The sequence below is a fragment of the Fukomys damarensis genome, unplaced genomic scaffold (genome assembly GCF_012274545.1).
Source record: "Fukomys damarensis isolate Sample0158 unplaced genomic scaffold, DMR_v1.0_HiC HiC_scaffold_16, whole genome shotgun sequence".
Classification (NCBI taxonomy): Eukaryota; Metazoa; Chordata; class Mammalia; order Rodentia; family Bathyergidae; genus Fukomys; species Fukomys damarensis.
Window position 1 is genome coordinate 8,285,520 of NW_022900928.1, and position 24,693 is coordinate 8,310,212.

Genomic DNA, 24,693 nt, shown 5'->3' on the forward strand with positions numbered 1-24,693 from the left:
CTCACTGAAATACGCAAGTCATCCTGCCCAACAGAAGACTTCTTGTTCCTCTGTGTTTCCAATCTCACTCATTTGCATACATACATAAATAAACACGTTTCTCCTCTTCCACAGAACCTGCCTGCCCTAAATTTCTTTTTCCTACATTCAGAAATATGAATGTGTTTCACAGAACAAATGTGCATAAACACATTTTTTTTTAAAAAAAATCTGTGCTACTGAATAAGTGGCTAAGAAAAACCTGTTAATAAGGCTGAAAAAGCCACTGGGTACAGTAGAGGACAGATGCCCCTTTTAAATTTTGACTCTCTCTCTCTTTCCTTCCTTCTTTTTTTTTCTCCCCTCCCCACTTTTCTTTCTTTTCTGAGGATTTTCCCAAGGCCTTTGCTCTGAACTATATCCCCAGGACTTTTTAAATTTTTTATTTTGAGACAGTGTCCTACTAAATTGTTAAATGGCCCAAGATGGTCTCAAACTTGTAATCCTCCCACTTCTACATATTTTTGGGATCACAGGCATGCACCACGATGCTTGGCTTAAATCTACTATTATTCTGACCTACAGACTGACAACTAAATATTACTATTGCAGATGTGCATAATTGAGTTGGTCCAATTTTTCAGAATTGCTCCAATATAATCTAAGAAGATTGCTTTAATGTTCCTCAAATAAGCCAAGTTGTATACCTACTCCTCTTGTCTTTAAACAGTTTTCCTTGCTGTTTTCCCCAGTTTGTATTATTTTACTAGCACACGTTTGCAGTAGATAATAATTGCATTCCGTGTGGGGAGTTGGCAGTGTCCATAACACATCTTTCATCACCTTCCTTGCAAGAAGAGGGAGAGAGACAGGAGTGACATCCAAGGGCTCCCTGCCTCCACATGAATCTTGGGACGTGTCTTGTAAGAAAGCTAACACTAGATGTGTCCCCTCCCCCTCTGACGGCAGAATCATGAGTGAAAAGAAGTCTTCACAGCTTGCCTTCTCTTTGCTGTGGTGTCATTAACAGGAAGTGGAGCCTTACACTCATTCTGTCTCAGCTCTCTCCATAGGTCTATACCAGCCTGGTCCACGCAGTACTCACACATCCTTGGGTCCTTCTTACTCCTCTGCCATGCAGATCTCATCCCCCCCAATTACTCTCAGCATGCACATGCCATGAACTTCTCAAGTCACTGGTGAGCTTCTACCTTCTCTTCGAAAGCTGCCCAGGTAAAGACAATGCACAATGGCCTCACCTGTGTAAATCCCTCAGTGCCTGGAACAGTGCCCAGTTCATTGTAAGTGCCCAGCAAACTCTTAAAGGAATGAATAGATCTGTCATTTATATTATGTTCTGTCTCACGGCATCTTTCATTTTCTTTTTTCATTTGTGTCATTAACTCCGGAGTCTCTTTCCAACCGGATCTTTGAAGTCTGAAGCCATGACTCCTCTTGGCTCCGTACACACGAGATGCTATCCACTGTCTGACAAAGTCTTCCACACCCGAATCCTTTTCCATTTGCCCCAAGCATCCTCGCCAGCTTTGTTCTCAGCCAGTGTTTACCCTGACATGACCTTCAGAGTACAGTCTTAAACGTATCCCCACATCGTCAGAAAGTAGCTCACCTTTATATCATTTTTGCATTGTTCTAGAACATCAACCTCATTTTTTATAGCTTTTTTTTTTTTTTGAGATAGAGTCTCACTATGTAGTTGAGTCTGACCTGGAACTCACTATGTAGCCCAGACTGGTCTCAAACTCACAGTGATCCTCCTGCTTCAGCCTCCTGAGTGCTGGGATTACAGGTGTGCGCCACCACACCCGGCTTTTTATAGCTTTTTTGTTTGCAATGGTATTTCTGTTGACAAATAGAGCAATTCTGGATCACAGAAAATGTCAAACCCTAGAAAACGTAACATTCTCATAGTCAACATCTACATTTCATTAGGATTGGAGATGAATTCTATTTCGAAATAACTCTAAGAGAAGACTCTATTTTATTTTTACACTGAAATCCAGTTAGATTTGCTTCAGCCACACAGCATGTTGATGTACAATTAAATCAATAATTGTTCTGATAAGCCAACTAGAGAAGAACAAATCCCAGAGGGGCCAGTGGGGTAAAACCAGAAGCAGAAGTGGGGTAAAACATTGTCCACCCCACAGGCCGGCATATGCAAATACATACTGGTCAATGTTACATTTCTCAGTGCTAAGTGAGTGACATAATTTGATCGATGTTACTGAAAGTCAGAGGTAAGAACGAATTAATGAAGACTGGGACCTAATGGGGAGCTATTATCGGACACTATCTTCAATAACGGGGTAATGATGACATTCTGCACAAGTCACCATATCGTTATAGCTCCTGCCTTCTATACATGGATACCCTGTAGCTTCACTTTATAGCTGTACCTCTACACTAAGAGAAAGATAAACAGATGCTATCCCAGCATTCTTTAGTTACTCAGACACTGATTGAACCTAAGCACAAGTAAGTCTTCTACAACCAACCTATCCACAGCTACCACTTCCAAGACATCTCTTCCACATTATCCCCCTGGACCTTAGGATGAGATAATTCAGTGATCTATGTTGGAGGTCAACAAACTATGTTTGTTTAGGATGAATCTGGGCCACATGTTACAATGACAAATAAATTATTACTGGACTACAACCATGTTAATCCATTATTTATTATAACAAGGAGGCAAAACAATAGAATTAAGCAGTTATGAAGCAACTGCATCCCTCCATAACTCAGTAAACGGCTCACAGAAGAGGCTGGTGTTTGCAGTTCCCTCAATCACACCAGACATTCTCAGTCTTCATGCCTGTTCCTGACCATGTTCAGATTTCCTGGGAGAAGACTAACTTGTGTTAATGTGTGTCCAAAGCTCTGAACTCCACCCTACATCTGGAATCACTGCTTTCCGGGTACAAGCATAATGAACTCATGTTAAGAAATCTGTAAATGGCTGAAGAATTCTCTCAGGAGGATTTTTGGCCCAAAGACAAATTTTAATGTAAATGCCATGGTCTCCCTGCAAGACTCACTAGGAGCCCAGGGCTGCTTTTTATAGCTCTGCTGTGCTAAACATAACATGTACTAAATCTCCAGGCAAATCTGGAGCTGGGAATCTGGGTAACATTTGGAGAGCTAGAGCTTAAGTAGCAAAGTTCTAAAGCTTGTTGATAGGAGCACCTGTCTGTGCCTTTTTAATCTTCAATTTGATGCTTGTCAACTGATAATATCAAGATGTTTAAAGAAGACAAAGTTAAAATTATGAAACATAAAACCCAATTTCCTGTCATTGTTTCACTGAATCTTGAGTAGCCTATACCTTTATTCCACGTAAAACTCTCACCAAAGAAACTTCTTATTAACAAGTGGAAATTATGGCCTAGTAAAGCTTGGCACATTCATCCGTGCCAGGCCGTAGAACTAGCCAAAGTCAACATGTTGCTTTTCAGTTATAGTTTATGTGACAAGGAGGCACTGCAAGGAGTTTCCATTTCAGTAATCTCCACGTGGAGATAGAGAGCCTCTCTTGGTAGACGGTAATGTATGCTGAACTTGGAATTTTTATCAGGTAGATCTGCAGGATGAGTTCCACTGCTACAGGCTCACCACTCCCAATCAGTGTGGCTGGTGGTGCTGTCAACTTTATACCCTTCACATTCCTTCTGAGCACTAAAACTGCAGGGACTGAAATGATTTTCTCCTCACATCGCCCCCATTCTAAAACATTCTCTAGAGTCTCCTTACTGCCTTGACAGAGTCGACATTCTCACAATAAGGGTGGTTTTTCAGGGTCATGTGTGTGTCTCCCTGACTTCTTATTTCCCTCTAACACCAGCCTACCACCACCAGGCCCTTACCCTGCCCTCTGTGCTGAAGGCCACACTTTGGATGCTTTCAATTATTTCTTGTTCCATCTCCCTGCCATCACCTTCTCTGGGAATTTGGGGCCCTTGTTCATGCCATTAGCCTTTGTGATGCTGATGGGAATACCTTCTCTTCGACACTTTGACCAACATCTCCTTACTCCCTGAGTCTCAGCCTACATCTTTTTCCTTAAAATTTTTATTTTTACCTTTTCTGATTCTTGAAGTTCAAATTGCTAGACAACTCTCTGGAGAATTCCAACCCAAAGTCTAACCCCCAGAAATCCATCTCAAGAAAGATTAAGGAGAAGTACATCCCGAGCCCACTTTGATATTCAGTGCATGTCTCCTCAAACAAGACGTCCATTCTCTAAGTCAAGTATTGTTTTAAGTCCTGTCAAAGGAGTCAATGCTGGGTCTCTTAGTTAAATCTTAAAATGTTTTGCTAAAAAAAAAAAAAAAATCTAAGAATTGTTATTTCAAAATAAAAAGCCCCCTGTTTAAAGGGCAAAGTAAATATATTAAACATATAAAAATTAAAATCCTTCATTTTAAGGAAATCAGAGGGAACGTAATCGAGTCAAGTTGCTTGTAGAAGTTTCAATACTTAGTAATTTAAGAAAGTACTGGGTTGTTTGGGGGAAATACTTGTAGCAGACTAAATAGGCTTAGAAGTCATTCAGTATAAAACTGCACATAAAATGAAAATGGAACTTTGATGTATTTAACTGTGGATATCCAGGCAGTGTATAGTGAATACAAGCAGTACCTCAACTCCCTCACTGTCCTCTGCGCATGTAGAATCCACAGGATCTAAATGGCTGAAAGAACATTTTTTCACCTTTTTTATAACATATTACGGCAGGGGATCACCAAAATAGTACATGCTTTCTACCATATGAGAAACCAAAAGTATAAAGAGCGAAATAAAAAATTGATAATGGAAAATAAGGAGATAGATCTTTTGCAAAAGAGAAGGAGACCACGACCTGAAGGGAGGGTGTTGGAAAAGGGGAGGGAAAGTGATAAAAACAAAAGGTATGTTATGTACATGTAACACCTCACCACAATGAATGTAATCACTATGTATGGCAAACGTACTGATGAAAAATTAAAATTGAAAAAGAAATGGCAATTCAAAGGGATCAATCAAGAAAATGCAAACAGCAGGCAGAAAGGCAATCTTGTCTCAGAGAGAGTAACTTTTCATAACAAACAGGTTCCCAGGAGCAAGGGAAGCTCCAAGTCTTCTATGGATGTGCAAGGCTGAAGCCAATCTAATCAGGAAAAATGAAGACTGAGGTGTGGTACTGGAAACGCGGGGCACAGATGCCTCAGGACAAGTCCCATCGTGGAAAAGAGTACTACTCAGCTTTCCCATCGCTGGGACACAGTTCTTAACACCCACAACTTGGGGGAGCGGAAATTTAATTTGCCTGTGGTTTCAGTCCATGATGGCAGGCTCATTGCAGGAACATCACGTGGGAAGGGGTGACCAAGCAAGGCTGCCTCCTGGTGGCTGGGAGGCAGAGCAGGGGAACACTGCCTGAGAGAAAGGATTGGACTGGCTTCCCCAGAGTCAGTCATGGTGAAACTCCACCGAGACTTCTGCTGCTCAATGCGTTGCCACTGAGGCAGGGAAAACTGAAAACCGGGCACAGATGTGGGCAGAACCCGCAAGTGAACCCAGAAATGAAGATCGCTTGGCAAGTCTCAAAGAGCAAAGTGCAGGGGTGAATCTGGACTGTGAGCAGCAAACAGTAGCCCCCCCAAGGAGTAAGGATTAGGAGGTGGCATTGTGCAGCCCTCTGAGGATGTCCATTTATCTCTGTCCTCATTGCCAAGAAGTCAGAAGATCTTCTGACCCCTGTCTAACCAAGGTCCCACCACCTAGGAAGCTCTTGAAACTTTCCCAGAGCTTTCTAGTTTCAAGCACAGCAGGAAAGATGATCCAGGGAAGGGGATGAGCCCACTGAAGACCCTTCCAATGATTCCAGGACCAGAAGAGTTCCAGCCGATTCTGTACCACAGCAAACTCATGCTTTGGGCAACCCTGGGTTTCTGAGAAATCCAAGCAGTAAGTCTCTCTTACTCCCAATTTCACTGTGTTTGACTTCAATTACAATGATGACAGGCTTGTCATTCTATGTCTGTATTTACACACAAGGAAACCCAAGGGATGTGGGTGGAGATACCACCCTTAAAACTTGGCAATACGTCCTCATTCTGCTACTTCTCTGGGAAAAGAGGGAAAGCAAGAAAAGCACAGAAGAAAATTCTGCCTAGTGGGTTAGATTCCTGTAAAGGTGACTTGAACTGTCCAAAATGAACAAACATGCCAATTCCATTACAAGCCTCTTGTGTAAAATCCACACCTATTGGAACCATACTAACCATGCAGATTTTCTTTAAAGACTTACTTTAAAATAGGAAGAATCCTAAAAAGGATTTTTAGATAACTGTCTATGTGTCACTTGAAAAGCCACTTATGAAAAGTTAAAAAAAAAAAAAAAAAAAAGTTACTTTTAAAAGAAGCAAGGAGCAGTGTGGGCTGTCTAAATATGAAAAGAACACGGATACTCATGTTCTTTGAACAACAACAAAATCTCATCAGGCAATGTCTTCTCAAACCAAGTGACACCTGAAGAGTGAAAAGGGACACTTAGCACCAGCTGGTAACAGTGGTCCAGTCAACTTTGGTGACAAGCGGGGGTGAAGACTGTCGCAGTCAGATTAGATCAGCAGAGGAGCTCTCACACTCATTTACAAGTAACCAGTGCCTGAGGTCTTGAGACACCATCTTTCCACAGGCACACGGAGAGCTGCCAACAGAGCCATGCAGCCACGTTCCAGAATGTATCTGCTCATTCGCTGACGCCCTGTTGTTCCTGTTTCTGTGGTACCCTGCCGCCCACCCACATCAGCCCCCTGCATCTTAGCAAAGCCCTCCCATCAAGTTCACGCTCACCAAGTTATGTAACATCTGAGTGGTCTTCCATCTACTGATTCCTCCTCCTGTAATTTGAAATGTGTTCAACACTCTAATCTCTCGAAGGTTACCAGGAGATTCTAGGAGCCCCTTTCCTTCTTCTGCTTGTCGGCTATCGATCAAGTCAATGACACTGACTTGTCAGAATAATTAGGGTATGACCAATATTTACATCACAGTGGTGCCCTGGCTCCAGAACTTGGTTCTTCCCATGATTCGGGCCACAAATCGAATTGGTTGAGAACCAAATCAAATTTAATAGTTAGGTTCAATATCGACCTTGTGGGGAAATTTGACTCCGTTCTCTTCCAATTCAGTCTGTGACCAGCATGGTAGAAAGGACTAAGTTCACGTACAGAGGTACTAGTCTCTTTAAAAATAAGTACAGAGTATGGAGAAACTATGCCCTCAAGACTTCTAATAACTCATTCACGAGCTGCACACACTGTACACATGGGGATGAATCAAGGGCTAGAGCATGGGTGAAGGAAGGCATTTAATCATTCTCCTTCAGAAATCCAACTTAATTTTCAAAATGCACCTTCAAAATATCCTGCTTAAAGCAACATTTTCAGCATGGAGTTTCTCCGAACGTGATTTTGGTTTTGCATGTAACAGATACTTTCTCAAATTAGCTGTTCTTTGTAGATCATAATTATTAAGAACTGTAAATAGGACAACCCTCCTCTAACCAGGGGCGAACTCAGGACCTCAGACTCAAGTCTCCTCTCATTCCTGTCCTCCTTCAGCTGTATCCTGCTGAATAAATTACACATTAGGGAAAACCCTGCTGACACCTCCGCAGGTAAGGTTCCCACCATCTCAGGAGCACAAATTTGGTGGCTGCCCGCACAGTTTCACATGTGTTAAACCACAAAGGGCAATTCGTACGGTGGGAGTAGAATGGAAATATTCTGAAATTAAATGATGCTTACATTTTAATTCTATGGATATATCATTTAAAATATTTGAAAACCAAAACCCAGATGGCATTGTATATGGATGCAAAACCCCAGGTTAATACTTTAAAACAATTTTAATAATACGTTCTATGAAGGAATGCAGTACAGCATGAGAATTACACGGAGCAAAAGACAAAAATGAGTAGGTTACAGATTCCCACTCACCAACCATACAACCCATATTGCAATTTTTGCAAGTATTATGGAAAAAACAAGAGAAATACAATGTTTACTACTTCTCTGGGAAAAGAAAGAAAATGAGTAAAATATTCACATTTAAATGTTCAAATTCCCTCATTGATTGAAGGCCCAGGCTCACATTGACAGCAAAGAGGAGAGGTTTTCCCCTTAATGATCTAAGTAATTACCTTCAATGTCTGCTTTACTTTGGCTGTGGAGACATAGTCACAACTATGAAGACCCTACTGAAACAAGAAGATAGGAAGTTGACAAAGTGCTCTCGGTCTCCATTGCAGAAAAGTACAGGAGCATCACCTAAAAATGCAAACTGCGACCTTTTGTGATCAGATTAAAGAAAACGCTTTTCTTTATAGTTACACTGAGAACAACTATTTCCTTTTCATTTTCTAAATTAAGGGAAGCTTTTCGCATAGTAACCCACATTAAATAAGTGACACATAATCAGAGAATGATGGACTATGTTGGCTGTCGGCATTTTGGAAACACAAACATTAGAATTTGCACTTTTCTGGGGTCCTTTGGTCTCCTGTTTCAAAACAAAAACAAATCAGGAAATAAGCTTGCCTGGAAAGTAGACATCCAGCCTGGATCTCAGGTCCACAAGAGAAAACATACACCAGAGTCCAGACACCGTCTAACAAAATCTCGAGAAAATTATTAAGCAACTGTACTCTTCATTTGCAGTGTGCAAATGCCTGCTGTTAGGGGATATCCTGCCATGTTGTTCCTGTTTCAGTGGTACCCTGCCGCTCACCCACGTCAGCCCCCTGCATCTCAGCAAAGCCCTCCCATCATGTTCACGCTCACCAAGTTATGTAACGTCTGAGTCCTCTTCCATTCTACTGATTCTTCCCCTCATAATTTGAAAGGTGTTCAACACTCTAATCTCTCAGTGGTTACAAGGAGAACCTACTTTATATAAATGGCTTTCAACAGGAAGGAAAAGACATTTCCCGGGTTCACTAAGCCTCAGGGGTAGTAGCAAAGCCGTCTTCGGGGAAAATGTGCTTCCTTTCCCGTCAGACATTATCATGGCTGTAATTGTATTGGTTTGCCTGGACTTCTTTGGGCTGCTTGTTTGGCAGAGCTACCTTCCCTGTGCCTGCTAGGAGGCATCATCTTCACCTTTCCTTCAGTTTATATAGGTAAATGTGTATAGTTACATACAACAGGTCATGGGTACAAGGCAGGAAGGAGGAGCCTATTCCTATCTTTGGTGCCAAGGTGTTGCTTGAAATTCGTGTTCTTCTGCAGGATCTGCAGGATTTGTTGTTGTTGTTTTGTTGTTGTTGTTGTTGTTACAAGATGTTGAGGACACGTGAGATAAATGAGACCTCCACAGTTGCGGATAGCCAGTGCTTGCTCTGCTCCTGTGAATTTACCTCCCTGCTCCTACCAGTTCCTCTAGTTAACTGCTAGAGGAGATGGCAGCCTGTTGGTGAAGTGGTGGGGATTTAAAGCTGTTCTGGGAGCTCTGTGGGAGCGGAGTTTTGTGTTGTGTACACTGTGGTCCAAAGTGCTTTCTTGTGCAAGGCTGAAGGCCCCCTTAGCCTAGTCCCACTGGGTAGGCAGACGATGTGACATTAAGAAGACCTCATGACTGGGCATGTAGCTGGTTCTGCCACCTGCGTCGCAAGCGCAAGGTCCCGAGTTTGATCCCCGGTCAAAAAAAAAAAAAAAAAAAAAAAAAAAAAAAAGAAACAAAGAAAGACAGAAAGAGACTCTATCACATGAGTTTCTGTAATTTTTCTCATAACCCAGGACTTCAAAGGACTACAACGAACACAACAATGACAAAGTAGCCCTGAACTGTGTGACGTGATCATGACCAACACGTCAGTACATGGTGACCAATGAAATTCTACCGTGTGCGTGCGGGGTGCTGGGGTGAGTGTGGGGTGTGCAGCTCCAGACTGAGATTCTTGGAGCTCTTCTGCTGGCTGCAAAGTCACGGAATAGATTTTAGTTACGTGTGCCCTTTGTGTGCCTCTGAATGAGACACCGGAGAGGCCAGCCGGCTTTCTCTGTACTCCATTTTCCATGAGCTTGCACACCGGGCCAAACATGACAAGCGGCAATGCTCAGAATGGAACTCAAGACATCATGAGCCGGGTGTCTGTTTTCGGGAAAGGAAACAAATCTCAATTACTTGGGGCAATTAAGGGGAAGGTAATAAGGGAAAAGAAAAAAATATGAGAAAATGAAAAAAATGGAAATGAAGTGTTTGTAAAGGGGGAGGGGAGGAGGGAAGGGAGGGCAGGGACAAGGGGAAAAAATGAGAACCAAGACCTGCCATGTAGAGGTACAAGAGCCCAGTGATGAATGTAACTGTGCTGTATACCTAAAATGTACCGATAAACTAAAAAAAAGAAGAAGAAACACAACAAAGAGTAGCGAGGAATCCATTTACATAAGTATGTTTCAAATAGTGATAATTTTTCACTGAGTTTCTATTCACCTGAAACTCATTTATAGCACAAACGAGAGAGCAAGGATTCTGAGACCGAGAAGTGGCACTTTCTCATAATTGTCACGGGCGTTGGGAGGACAAGGACTGAGTGTGGTGGGAAAGGACTAGATGCTGGGGTGGGACGGAGGTGGTGACATCTAAGAACCCTGTGTAGGGGACAGGGGAGTCCGAGCAACTATTCCTTGCTAGTATTCTTTCAGTGGAAGGTAAAGCGCTACTTAATAATTTGCTGGGGTTTTATTTTGTTTTGTTTTATTTCACTGAGTGACATATCCTCAGGTCAAAATTTAATCCCAGTTCTTGCAAAAGCTAGACAAAACTGTCCTTGAGATCTCAGTATGCTTTTAACAGGACGGCAGAGGGTGTTATACAACAGTGCACAAGCAAGCTTTAAATTAATACTAACGCAGTATTCCTTACTAGTAAGGTTGCAAGAGTGTCAATTAGCAGAATGAATACTAGCGAGTTTGGCTCACACCACTCCTCGGAAGGGCCAGGGCAGCCCGGACAGTTTGATGAAGGAGCCACTGTGGGTCCAGGAGCAAGAGTACGTATTTTAAGTGTGAAGCTGAAATTCAAAATTTCATGTGTTAGAGGGAAGGACAAGGCAAGGACTAAAATAACCATATCATATAGTAATTTAAGTTGCTAACTTTATTAAAAAAAGTAGCACCAAGTCACAGAGTTCTAATTTACTGCTGTCAATGTTAAAATGGCAGCATTCCTACCACATAGCTGGACTACGCTTACTACAAACTCACAACGATCACACTGGCAAAATATATTTCTTAACGAATCTGACTGCATCCTGTTTATGCAACTTGAGCCCACAGGGGAACTATATCCAATTTATAATGACAGATATTTCACAGGTTTAGTCTTTGGCTGCTAGAAAACTCATGAATAATTCAGGAATGCAACATATTAGGTATAGTTGTTTCATTTCTTTTCCCCTTGCAAAAAAAATGTGCACGTTCGTATTGGTGTAGAAATAAACACACAAATTCTTATTGAGAAGACTGTGAAAGAAAGAAAGATCATATAAGCTTTGTAATTTCACATTACAATTTAACATCTATTTTTGTAATTTCAGACAAATGATCTGTAAATTATAAAGCACAGTGAACAACTAAATACTTTGATCTCTGCTAAGTTTAACAAAAACTCCAAAGGAAAATTTTACTGTGTGAAATTTAAAACCGGAAATTCGGATTTAAAAATTTTATAGTGTAATTGGATAAGCCACTTACTAGCTAGATTTACTCAGGAAAATTACTGAATTTGTATTAGATGACTTTTCTTCCTCCAGAAGCTGTAAAAATCAATAAGCGCATGGGCTTTTTTTTTCAAAGGGTGCTGATGAACCTAAAATGAGACAGCGGACACAGGAATATCCTTTATAATCCATATAATAGTAAGATATCTTGACTGTTTTCAGCAGCAAGGTTAAAAACAGTTGAGCAAATTGTTTTTGTTTTAAATTATTAGACACTTAACTTTAAGGAACTTGATTTCAAAACCATTAGTTGATAGGCCAAATTTTTCTCAGTTTGCATTTTGTCACAAGTTTAATTTAGGCTCTTTGAAGAAAACCATAAAAATGTGCAAAAGGCAACTTTACCTCCCCACTTCAGAAAGTTTGTCCATAGGTGATTAAATAAAGACTTCATCTTTTTTGTTTGTTTGTTTCCGGGGATTAAACTTGGGTCCTTGCACTTGTAAGGCAGGCCACCGAACCGCTGAGCTAAATTCCCGGCCCTAGAAGATTTCATCTTAACAGAGCAAAATCCAGATATAAATCACAATTTGTATTGGAGAACATTGCTCAGTATTTTTCATTCTTAGGACAGAGTTTTGCTTCTGGGACTTCTGAAGTCTAGTCAATATACTGAAAAGAAACTCAGTAAATTTCTTAAGTACATGAAGACCATGGTTGTTTTGGGTTTTGATTTATTTTCCTTGTTGTTTTGTAAGGCTCTGTTTCCTAGTTTTTCCCATTCTGATTCTCTGACAGGTGTTTGCTGTTAAATTTCATGTTTTGCCACAGTGTACAGGAGCTACCATCCCCTGAAGGTTAATTACTAAGAGATGTCAAAAGATAGAGGAGTAATACGCATAAAATAATATAGAATGGATGATGTTAAAATGGGAATAGTACTAGCACCTACTGTGAGAGTTGTGAAGGATACAATAGAAGAAACCAAGAAAAGCTCCTAAGTAAGCATCCACTACAAAGAAATACTTCAGTGAGTGTTGGATAATACCTACGTAAAGGGATGTGCGTGTGCGAGAACATACAGAAAAGCAGGACTTTTTAATCATAAAATCCTGATTAGAGAGTTAAGTATTAGGCACAGAAAAATCTTCTTGATATCTAGTTTAAGTCCATTAAAATGCCAACTCACTGGACTAATTCAAGCGTAACCCATGTTCACTCCACACATCCTTACATATGTGCACACCCACATATAGACTGATATATATATACAATGTACAATTACATGAATTTACAAATATAATCTGTCTTAATTTCAGGGAGGAAGAGTTTGGGAATTCCCATCATAGGAACCATGCATTTTCTCAGTAAAGTCATTTGTTTTTCCAATGCTTTTCAGTGTTTACATTTAAGTACTTTTGATCTATGTCCACTAGGGGAAAAGGACCGTTCACTGTAGATGTAGCCTTGGAGCAAAGGAAAATTATTTGAGATGAAGAAGAGTCACATGGTATGGTGAGTGTTGCTAATTGAGTTGGAGCAGAGAAAGAATACTTATCAAGTCAGATGAAGGTAGGCACAAGCATTAAAAAAACCTCATTGGTAAATGTCTAATAGTGACAAATTTTCAGGGAAGAATGACTTTTTGTATTGAGCTCTTGTTTACTGTACAAGTGGTCCTTAAGTCATTCAAAGGAGAAGAAATGAATTGTCTACCTTAAGCATATAAGACCTGTGTAGATATGTTAGGTATTTTTTGCATTCTCCTAATAAATAGCAAAGTTTATTTTTCTTGTTTTTAAAAGTAGTGTCAAATAGACATAGTGCCAGACTAAAATCATAAATTAAATCTTGTTCAATTTTCTCTTTTTTGCTAAATTTAACAGTCTCCAATCCTAAAAAGTAACTCTCCTATAGACAATACCCCTGGTCATTATTCATTTGCATTTCTTCATGATGTATCCTTTCTCACAGAACGGGGTAAGAGGATTCATGAACATTCACAAAGTCTTTCAGAGAAATGTTACCAAAGAGTAAATTACATCCAGGTGATTCCCCTAGCCCAAGTGAATATAAATAAATGACAAATAAATGCAAGGGCCTTTGATGGAAAAATTATTTAAAAGAACTTTATAACTGAAATTAAGGCATTTAATTACATGTTAAATGCCACTGATTTTTTTTTTTTCTTGAATTACTGCGATTTCAAGGCAGCTTAACAAGAAAGAGAACAAGTTTGGAAATATTCATGTATTGGCCATCAGGGGTCTAAGCATGAATTAAAGCATTGTAAGAGTTGTTGGGGATTTTACATGCCCAGGAAGCAAACAGCCACAGAAACAAAGATAAACCATTACCTAGCTTTGCGATCATAACCACTGCTCTCATAAATCTCCAAATTAGTTGATGAATTATTTTTTTCAAGAAATGAATGTATGGCTTTCAGCTGCTAAATATTGGCTGTTTCTGAAATGGTTCTACTAAGATAAATGGAAGCTTTAGTCTTCTTGCTACTTGTTTAAGGCTCCTTTGCATTTTTCCTTCACAGCAGCCATGTTTCATTGCCAGGAAAGTTATGCAATTTGAGCCAAGCTACCTTTTACTCCCAGTAAATCAATATGTGTCAGAAAAGCCGAAGAGAATGTAATATCACTCACTATCACAGGACATTCCCTTAGAGCAGTTCCCAGAAGACACTGCTGGGTTCAGTTGCTATAGTAACACAGCTCTAGTGCCTTTCTTCCTTGGCTTGTGGTGGTGAGTTGATTTTTACCACCCAGGTATAATTCTGAAGAATGTTTATGGCAAAGAGAAAAGCACACAGAGTCAATAACAATGTGTGCGACCTTTCTATTGATCTGGAATGATTTAATCCCAAAGTAGTAAATAGAAGGTTATTCCATAACAATGCAAATCCCTGTGCTGAGTTCCAGTTAAATTATTCATTGTCATTTCTTTGGGCCCTTCAAGTAGTCAAATTCTTCAAACTGTGCAAAAATGTCTTTAAGCTATGGGAGTGTGAGTGTCAAATCACACTTAGTTTTACTGAAATGTGGGGGCCTGCTTGAAAATGTCCTGAAGTAATACTAATTCACTTAAAAATATCTGTAATCATCAAAATGCAGTGAGACTAGAATGCAAATAAGGGAGAATTGTCTTCTGTGCCTTTCAGTAAAAAGATATAAGAACAGCTAACAATATATTTTAAATTATATATAAAGTCCTAGTTGGTTGTGAATGTTAAATGAGATAGACAACATAAAGAATTTGGACAGCACCTAACATACAGAGGACACCTCCCAAATATTATTATGATTGTTATCACTTCATAATAGAGACAGAAGATGTATTACTTCCCTGTCTTTATGGTAGGCAATTGTATTACTGTCCTTTGTTTTCTGAATAACTTAATGAAAAAATGTTATAAGAGTGACTTTATGATAGTCAGACCTTCAACATGATATAACAAACCCTTTTGAGAAGAATAATCTTTAGATTAATCGTTAGCATTTAACGGACTTGACACAAGAGGAAGCTTGGTATGTAATGTGTTGTAGGTTAGAGAGTCATGACTGCAAATATCATATCACTTACTGGAGACTTTAAATTCTTAAGACTTTATTTTTCACTACCTATAAGAAAAGAGCAAAAATAATATCCTCACAATATGGTAGAGAGAAGTCTGTCAGAGAAGGTACATAAAGTACCTGGTAAAACGTTAGCAAAAATAGCCTTTATTAAATTTTAGTTGTCTTTCTCACAGAGGTTTTTTCATTAATTGCCTTGGAAATAATCGTTTCTAGTGGAACTCAATGACAAAAGTAAATACACAAAAATTTTAAGTTGTTCTTATTTGTAACAAAATATTTGGGTATTAACTGTGGCGAGAGAAATAGACAACTTTTACTTCGATATAAATTTTGTTACCAATTACTTTTTAAATTTGCTTAGATTTATAGTAGCTATCTCAAAATATGTTTTCATGATTTCTAAGACCAAGAAAATGCTCTGGATAATCGATGGGAGGAACATTCTTTCTATGGTTAAGAATATGTGGAAAAGGCTACCCAGTATTATTCTTTGTAGGAGCTTACAGATTCCATTAACACGTTCAAGCATGGAAGAAATTCCAGGCAGAGAAATTAGTATTATTTAAGTCCGAAAGAGTATAAATTCAACAGTTAAACTGCCAGGGGTTGAACCTTGGTTCCACCAATAAATTTCTTATGGCTTGGGGAAGATTCTCAGCTTTTGTGTCTCAGATTCCGTAACTGTCAGTGGGAAGAACACCGTTATTGACAACCCTGGGATGAGAAGGTGTAGTTAGGCACCCTGAGTGTTTAGAGGAGGTAAACAAAGTCAACTTTCAGAAGTGGGAATCTTTTTAAAAGCCCGTTCAAAATCTACTGTGTCTCTACAAATTGTGTCTTGACTATCTTCCAGAACAATTACTCTTCGGAATATACTTTGAACAATGTTCAATGTTATGGTGCCGACTAATTCTGATGCCCTGAAAAAAGCCATTCATCATATTAATGACCAAACCAGCTGCACAAAAAGTCAGCTACCTCCCAACCTACTGAACTGGCAGCTGTTTTGTTAGAAGCCCTCCTGCCGGAACACAAGAGCAACTCTGCTAAGTGTAAAGATGTTATCTCGTGGATGTTCCAGCCGTCAGAGCCCTGTGCATCATTTCATACATTAGCAGAGTTCAGCCAGATCGGTTTATCACATTAAGGTATTTTCATGTCCCCAAACACTGAGCTGCAAAGGAATGCAGCACCAAGTGGTGAAAACATTAATTATTAATAGAAATAAATCAAATGTGTGGCTGAAGGACGGTGCACTCTGAAAAGAAGAAAAACATATTATCCAGACTGTAGATTAATATTTGCATTTTTCCTGGGGCTAATCTCAACAATGTGAGTTTTCAAAATGGAAAAGCAAAACAGTAAAGAGAAGAAAAGATAAGGAAAAATATGTTCCAAGTTTGTAATCAAATGGAAAATCCTCCCAGGCCTAAGAGTGCAAAAGCTGCAATAAATCTTCCTACCCTGTTCTTAAAGATGAGATGCTTAGAAAAATGACCATTAAAATGAGAAGTCAGTTAATGAATCTGACAACTTTCAGAGGGTCTTTGATTCATTTTCAACTTTGCATTTGCTGGCTTCTCTTGGTTCACACTATTTCTTATCATAAGAAAGTCATAAGAAATAAATGAAGGACAAAAAATTAGTTCATTCACAATTCTGTTTCCTCAGCAATTAAAAATATTTTAATTATTCTTGTTCTAGAAAGTCTTAATTATAGTAACGTATCATACCTATGAAAGATATTTTGTGTGGGGATAAAATTTAGGGGGCCATTTTCTCCACTGAGCATTTTATATAAGGCATTTTCTCTCAACAAAACATGAAACTTTTAAAATAATCATTTGTAGTACCGCAGACATAAAGTGAGTCTACCTATGTTGTACTATGGTGTGTCTTCCATTGTTCTTTCTAAAGATCAGTGATTTTCAAACTTCAGCACAATCAGAATTGCAGGAGCCCTTGTTATACAAGGTGTTCCTGATGTTTCTGGTTCAGTTTTTACAATGATGATTTCCTACTGGAGCCTAAGTGGTATCAGTCAACTGAATAAGCAGAAGAAGGAGAAAATCCTTACTTGTTTCCTCCAGAAATCAAGACACTGCACCCCAGATCCACCTAAATCTATTTCAAAGACACTTATCATGACTGATTGGAGATATTCAAACTCTGCTACTGCAGAAACTGGTAAGATTTTATCCTCACCAAGTAAATTCAAAAAAATATAGTGGACTCTCGAGTTATGAGCAGCCTGATATATGAACAACTTGGGTTACAACCAGATTTACTTTTAGTTAGTTTTAACTTATGACCAAAGTTTTGAGTTATGACCCGAATGCCGGCCGCTTGTACTTCCAGATGGTCTCACATACAGAATTCACCCCAAAAATGTTCTGGAAGGAACAAGACAACATCCTTTCCCATGTGGGGTTAATTGAGAAATCCTGGGCCAGTGTCTCTGTAAGGACACTGCCTGTGTACAGGAGAGAGACTTTGGAGGCTGTGTAGGGGAGCCTGAACTCCAACTTGACTTACAACCAGCTCTCTGATGAATTGAGTTGGTAAAGTCAAGGGTCCACTGTAACTGAAATACATGTAACCTTGAAGGACAGTAAGTTTGTATCTGTATAATATAGATACCAATTAGTTGCATTTGATAGTTTGAAGAATAATGTGGCTCAGTGAAAAGTATGGGCAAAAACCTGGCTTTGAGAAATTGTTTTTGATTGGGTACCAACAACAACAACAAAACTCCCCTTTGCCAGGGGATTATTAGGACATTTGAATAAAAGCAAAGTAAAAAACCTCAGATGTTTTCCTTATACTGAAGGATTTTTTTATATTTAGGTAGAGATTGAGTGTCCTTACCTATAAAGGGAGATTTATTTATATAGAGAAATGTGACCATGTAATCTTACAGATGTTTCTACACGTAAATATACATTAGATATATGGAAACTATCTATTCTTACAATTTATTTTTACTAAAAATCAACAGATAAAGCCTGCTCTACATAGAAAATATCTTCCTGGATCTTTCACTGAAATCTGTACACATTTTTTGTAGTTTTAAAACTTTTATTTCTTGTTATCATTTAAGTATATAAAGAGAATATATGTTTATATACATACATAATTGTACAGTGATAAAAGTAAAGGCATTGGGTGTTGTCACCAGACCCAGGAAGGTGGTTAATAATAATGTTAACTCTGGCTTACACTGAGAGGAGTAAGTCAAGTGTAACTGTGTTAGAGGACTTATTAAGAGAACCTTGTATATGACTTGCAGAAGGGCAATTCCTTCTGAGTCAATGTTTTGGTAATTGGGTTACCTTTAAGAGTAAAGTCAATAGTCTTAATGTACTTAAAGGGTACTACTTTGTTCTTTGAATTGGACAGGTCCACTATGACAATAAGAAGACATTACTGCCTCGGATGGACAGGAAGCTAGGGGACAAACGCTAAGACACCAAATATGACTTTTTACATGTACATTTATAGATAGACCAATATACATAAACATGGCCAGGTGAATATGATGTCACCCATTTTAAAATATGACATAAAAATGCAAACTTAAAAAATATAGAACTGTAATAAAGACACACAACAGGAACCTTAAGATCATTTCAAAACCAATACCTCTGGGGCTTCTTTGAGTAATAAATATCAGTTCCCTATAATGCATTAGAGCAGATGACATTCACTAAATAAGTCACCGATACATTAATCATATGTAATATATACATTTCCCTGAAGATAATAGGTTACGTGAGAAAGAAAGCCATCTAATTTGATAATTATATGTTCTATTAACATTGCTATTCTAGAAAGGAAACTTTTAAAAAGTAATAAAGCCCTCTGTGTTGGTTCTAGGCCCTCAGGCCCAATATTCAGAGGGAGACTCTCTACTGAGAAAGGTCAGCCTGGTAACATTCTACTATGGGGATTCTAAATCATCCTTATTTAACGTGGTAAAGTGGAAGCAAGAAGTCTGGCTAAAGACAAAATGCTATCCTTGCAATAAAGAACAGCAATAAACTAAGCGACTTGGGAAACCGTGTTTCCTAGTAAGTCTATTCACCCACAATCATCACAGTCTTTAATAACAATATAGTGTTAAATCCCTCTTGCTGCCATTCCAAAGCTCAACAGCAAATATCTCCTGGAACTTAGAAAGTTCTGTAAACACTGACTTAAAATTAGGTTAAAATTAGGTTTGATGCTATTTTAAAGGTAAATTATGATAAAACATTTCCTCACATATGTGCATCAGAGCCTTTAAAAAGAACTGTCACATAAGTGAGTTTCGGGTAAAAGCTGAAATTAAGAAAATGTTACAGCAACAAAATTCCTACTGATTCATTATTACAATATATTAGAAATGTTCATTGATTGTGCTAGATTCGCACATTGAAATCATTCTGTTCTGCAAATAATAAGCAAGATGTTTGTAATTTACTCAAACGAGAAGATAATGAGATCCTTCAAACTCTGTTCATGACTCAAAAATAAGGCCAATACTTACTTCCTGAAGTTTTCTGGGACTATTTCAGTGCTATATTTTCCATTTCAAAAATAGTTTTAAAAGAGGAACTGCTAATCTTAGCAGAAGTCACAATCTTATTTTGAGAAATCAAATTATCTTGATATTTAACAAAATAGATTCCTAGTGAAAGACCCAAAATACTGCTTTACTAAGCCATCTATTACAACCCAAGACTGTTTGAATTAAATTAGGACCCTTATAAAATGAATAAAAGCATAAAAATATCAGTCATAGATCCACCCTCTTTTATTCTAAGTCAGAAAACTCAGTAAGAAATGATAGTCCCTGTTTAATCATGTTTTCATTCTCCTTACTTGGGCCCATAACATAGACTTCTTGAGAAGTCATGTTGCAATAATTCAAAATATGCCCATAGGATGATCATTTCCAAAACAGGAGGCATGAAAACCAGGGAACAATGCTATTCCTAGTTCCCATGCAGGAGAGGAGCCTGGGGAGGTTTCTTTGAAACTAAATGCTTAAGCAAAAGCGAATATACCTTTGTTTATTTCATTTGATCTTTATCATCTCTTTGTATGTTTGTAAAAATGTAGAAGACATAGTTCTATTTATTAAGTCCTCAGTAATGCATTCTCATGCACACTACTTTAAAAATAGTTCATACCTTGAAGCTTCATTCCTAGTGCAAACATCATAAACAATTTCCTGTTTAGTTATTTGGTATCTTCCCATCATATTCTCTCAGTTCGGGTCCAGAACGTCCTCATTAATAACGAGATAATAAGTGAAAATAAAACTTTACCCTAATGAAGAGGATCTTTTCTCCTACTCGGTATCTTCCTTGGGAGAGCCGCTCCACGCAGAACTTGCTGGGACACTTGCAAGGAGGGTCTTCAGAAATTCGCTTCACCTGAAAGAGAAGAGCGAGCTGTCTCACACTCCTTCATTAGGTTACCGCAGGTTACTTAGTCCCCAGCCTGAGGCACTCCCAAGCCCCTGGATGATTAACGCCTTTGAGCTTGTCTGTGCCTCTAGACACAAGGAGAACACAGGAGTATCACTTGCCAAGGTCTGGTCCTGAAGCTAGGTGATGACAGTGATGATGCTGGAAGGAAACCAACTGGTACCTTAGGAATGAGGAGCCTGGTCTCCTTTCTGGACAGCTAAAAAGACCATGTACACCATGCCAAAAAAGTAAGTCCTCAGGGAACCACAATGAAGTGTGTGTATGTCAAACATACTGCAGACCAGCTTAGGACGAACATTTGAGGATATGTTTCCCGGTTACAATTTAATTATCATTTTCACTCACTGTCAAAATAAGTAGGCAGTAATTTTCTTAAACAACACTTGTGTTTCATCTTCTTTTGAACTCCAATATTTTCTCTAAGAAGTCATGCCTTTTTGAGTTAGATTTGCCCTGCCGGTCACTCCACACCAACGGTGCCCACCTACTGAACCCCATTTCTGTGGTCATATCCTGGAATATTTTTCACATATTATGAAATTCATGCCTGAATATCAATTTTTGAAGCATGTGTATCTATTTTCTTTACTCTTTAAAAATACATAATCTAAGTGATATGTGCACAATGTTTATCATAGTTGTGACATCAGAAGATAATGTAATAGTGGGCGATTTTATAAATAAAATTTTGTGTATGCTTTCCGAGATTTGGGGTTTCCTAACTATTTCTCCTTATCTAAACAACCCTCCAACCTAAAACAATAATCTGTATTTCAAGAGAAAGTTTCTATGGAAGAAATGATAATCTGCAAGCAATCTGCAGCCCGTACTTGAGAAGCCGGACAGAACAAATTTAGAAGCAGTCTGCGTATGTTGGCCTATATTTCTCTCATCTGAATTCTCTGACAAAGATGTCAGGGAAAGAACAAAGAAACTTTAGATTTTGTTAGTGGCGATATATAGCCATATGGAAGAGAGTATGGAAGTTCTTCAAAATATTGAATATACTGCTGCTAGCTATGTAGGTACAGGAAAGGAAATCAGTCCTCTGAGAAGTAGGCCCACTCCCATTTTTACTGAAGCATTATTCTTACTATCCAAGATATCAAATGAGCCTCACTGACCATACGTGGATGGGTTCATGAAAAACACGGCACACATACGAATAAAGGACTCAACCAAAACCATAATAGAGGCTTTCCCTTACGACAACATAGATGAAATGAACTTGAAGAAGATTCAGAGAGATAAACGGCAGCTCATGACCTGGGTTGATCGATAAAGGTGGATCTGGTAGAAGCAGAGAGTAGAATGGTCTCTATCAGAGACCGGAGAGTTCAGGGGTTGGAGGAGATAAGGAAATAGTGCTCAAATGATATATAGTTACAGTGCTGTAAGAGGGGTCAGTTCAAGACATCTAACATATACCTCAGTGACTAGAATGAATGATGTCACGTTGGATTCTTTTAAAATGCAAAGAGAATGGATATTTAGTATTCTTACCACAAAAAAAAAAAATGATAACGCTGGGAGATAACTCATTTGCTAATTGCTATTCACCATTCCATAATGTGTGTATGCTTGAAACTGTGGCAAATGCAATGTTACCCACTAATTTTTAAATAAATAAAAATGTTAAAAACATGGAAGTAAACACTGTCCTTCTGAGGGTGTTACAGCTGTGACTCAATGGCAGTCACGAATATTCCTCTTATCCCCGGAAAACTCATTCTCTTTTACAGTTCATGAAAATTCTGGAATATTTTTTAAAACACAGAGGATGACAGGACCTCCCCGGACAATCCAGGGTAACTAAGCTCATGCACACAACCCATGTTAGAGGGTTCATCTGTGTGTCCTCATAATCATTATTTAGATTCTAGCTGCTCTATCATTTTGTGTGACAATAATCGTAATGAAATGAATTTAACAAACGAAGCGTGGTGCCTAAGGAGTTGCCAGGAAAGAAATTTGACCATTCTTTCAAATAATACAATTTCTGACTTTAATCGGTCTTGTTACCATAAAAGAATTCAACGTGGTTTTGCGAAAATAAGCAAGATTCCAGGAAGTAAAGAAGAAAACGATACTGAAGGGAAAACTAGAAAGAGTGGAAGAATGCTGAAAAAAGGTACCTTAGAAAAACATGTATCTTAGGAACTGTGTGATTATGTCTCAGTGAAGACATACCGAGAGGAACCAACAATATTTTTAAGGGTATACATTCAGAGTGTACATTTCCACCAGTCCTTGCTGCCATCCCTAACTGTGCCAAAGTTCAAGCCCATTTTTCTGGGTTGTTCTTTTCATCACAGCATAGTGTATCCCAGGTACATCTGACCCTTAGCATTTCCTCTGTTGGACAGATTAAGGGCCTGGAGGGTTAACAGAGTATTTCTTTACATTTTTAAATCCTTGATATAAAGCACAAGGCTTCAATGGTCTAAACACATGACCAATAAATCCATACTGAACACATAAAGGAATAAATAGATGGATAAGAATATGGATATACAAAGAACACAAGGGAAATCAGTGGGACAGAAAGGTTTCATCAAAAAACCTTGGAGATGACTTTCGTTGAAAAATGAGGGCACCGTCTGTCATGGAGTTAATGACGAAGAAAGTGACTTTGAGCCATTTTTTCCTTCACGTCACACTGGGTCCATGGGCACCTCAGCTATTCAGTCTAATGATAACACAATTATGACCTTAGGGAACTTCTGAGAGGCTATTCTTAAGCATTCCTCATATCTATGGGTGCCACTAAAACAGGAAGTAGAAGAGACAGTCACTGCAGTGTCATTCCCTTCCAATCATGCAGAATCTCACCAGACCGGGAGAATGGTCAAAGACTCAAGGACTGTATCTATGTGTGTTTTGGGGTGTCCATGTGCATCTTTGCCTCTATACATTTATTAAACATGTTAGGTGTGCATATGCACACACATACGTTTTTCTACCATTGCTAGAAGGGGTGCTGTTGGCCTTACTGCTGCAAGAAAAGCTTCTACAATGAAAACAAAGATGAAGGGTAGGAGGGCAAAGAAGGGAAGAAAGCATTGGCCACCGGGCAGAAAATCAGACAGACAGCATCAAAAAGCACAGTGTGTGGCCCGCAATTTAGAAGCGATTGAAGTTATCACAATTCTGCTCACATTACTGGGCAAACATTAAATTGCTGTTTGTGGTGTTCCTTGGCTAAGAAATGACAGTCGCAGGTCTGCATGGAAATCATTGTCACCTTGTAGTTTTTGCCTACAGGCAGGAACTATTGGTTTCAAATGAATTAAAGCACAAGCAACACTTCCTCAAGTGACCTGTCCTTTTCTAATTCCTTCCCCACTCTGAAAATGGACCTGAGTTTTAAAACCAAGGGCTTTTCTCGTAGTTGTGCGAGAGGAGGAGGCTGAAGTGGAAGAGACAAGGCCGGACGGAAATATATTGTTAAGTGGAAATATACTGTTCAGCAAACAGAGACCGATGACGTCTTGGCTTCTTACATTACCTCGGGATAAGTCAGTCTGGCAGGTGCTCTGTTGTCGGCCAGAAACTCAGCCAGTTTTCCACTCGTACAGGCTTTCAAGAGGGGCCTGATTATTCGGAATTGTACTCTCTCTCACTCCCAGACTGAGGAATTTGGGGGAGAAGTGGAAGAAAGTAAGATTTTTTTTTTTGGTTTTTTTAGAGCTGCATTCAGCTCATTGTATGGGAACTAGCTCAGCACAAGGGAATGCAAAGAAAAGAACTAAACCTGACCCCGGAATTTATCACAGCAGAATCACTCTATCAGAACATCTGGGGAATAAATTAAGATAAATGGACCCACTGTGTTTCTTTTGCGATATCTCGATTAACGAAGGTGGATTGTATCATCCATGGGAAAGGTCACCTAGTTTTTTTTTTTTTTTTTTTT

At 38.9% G+C, this 24,693-nt stretch overlaps 1 protein-coding gene across 4 annotated transcripts in view; it reads right to left on the minus strand.

Annotated features, from left to right (window-relative positions):
• The window catches only part of Gas2 (growth arrest specific 2), a 124,362-nt gene that overhangs the window by 30,619 nt on the left and 69,050 nt on the right, over window positions 1–24,693 (minus strand). For 2 of the 4 annotated variants that reach the window (XM_033764065.1, XM_010621269.3), the window contains 2 exons: window positions 20,613–20,720; window positions 8,192–8,245 (listed from right to left, as the gene is read on the minus strand). In XM_033764065.1, the coding sequence (XP_033619956.1) occupies window positions 8,192–8,245; window positions 20,613–20,720 (162 nt within the window). Of the gene's footprint in view, window positions 1–8,191; window positions 8,249–20,612; window positions 20,721–24,693 lie in introns of all 4 variants that reach the window. The other 2 variants (XR_004517403.1, XM_010621270.3) reach the window with 2 other exon arrangements.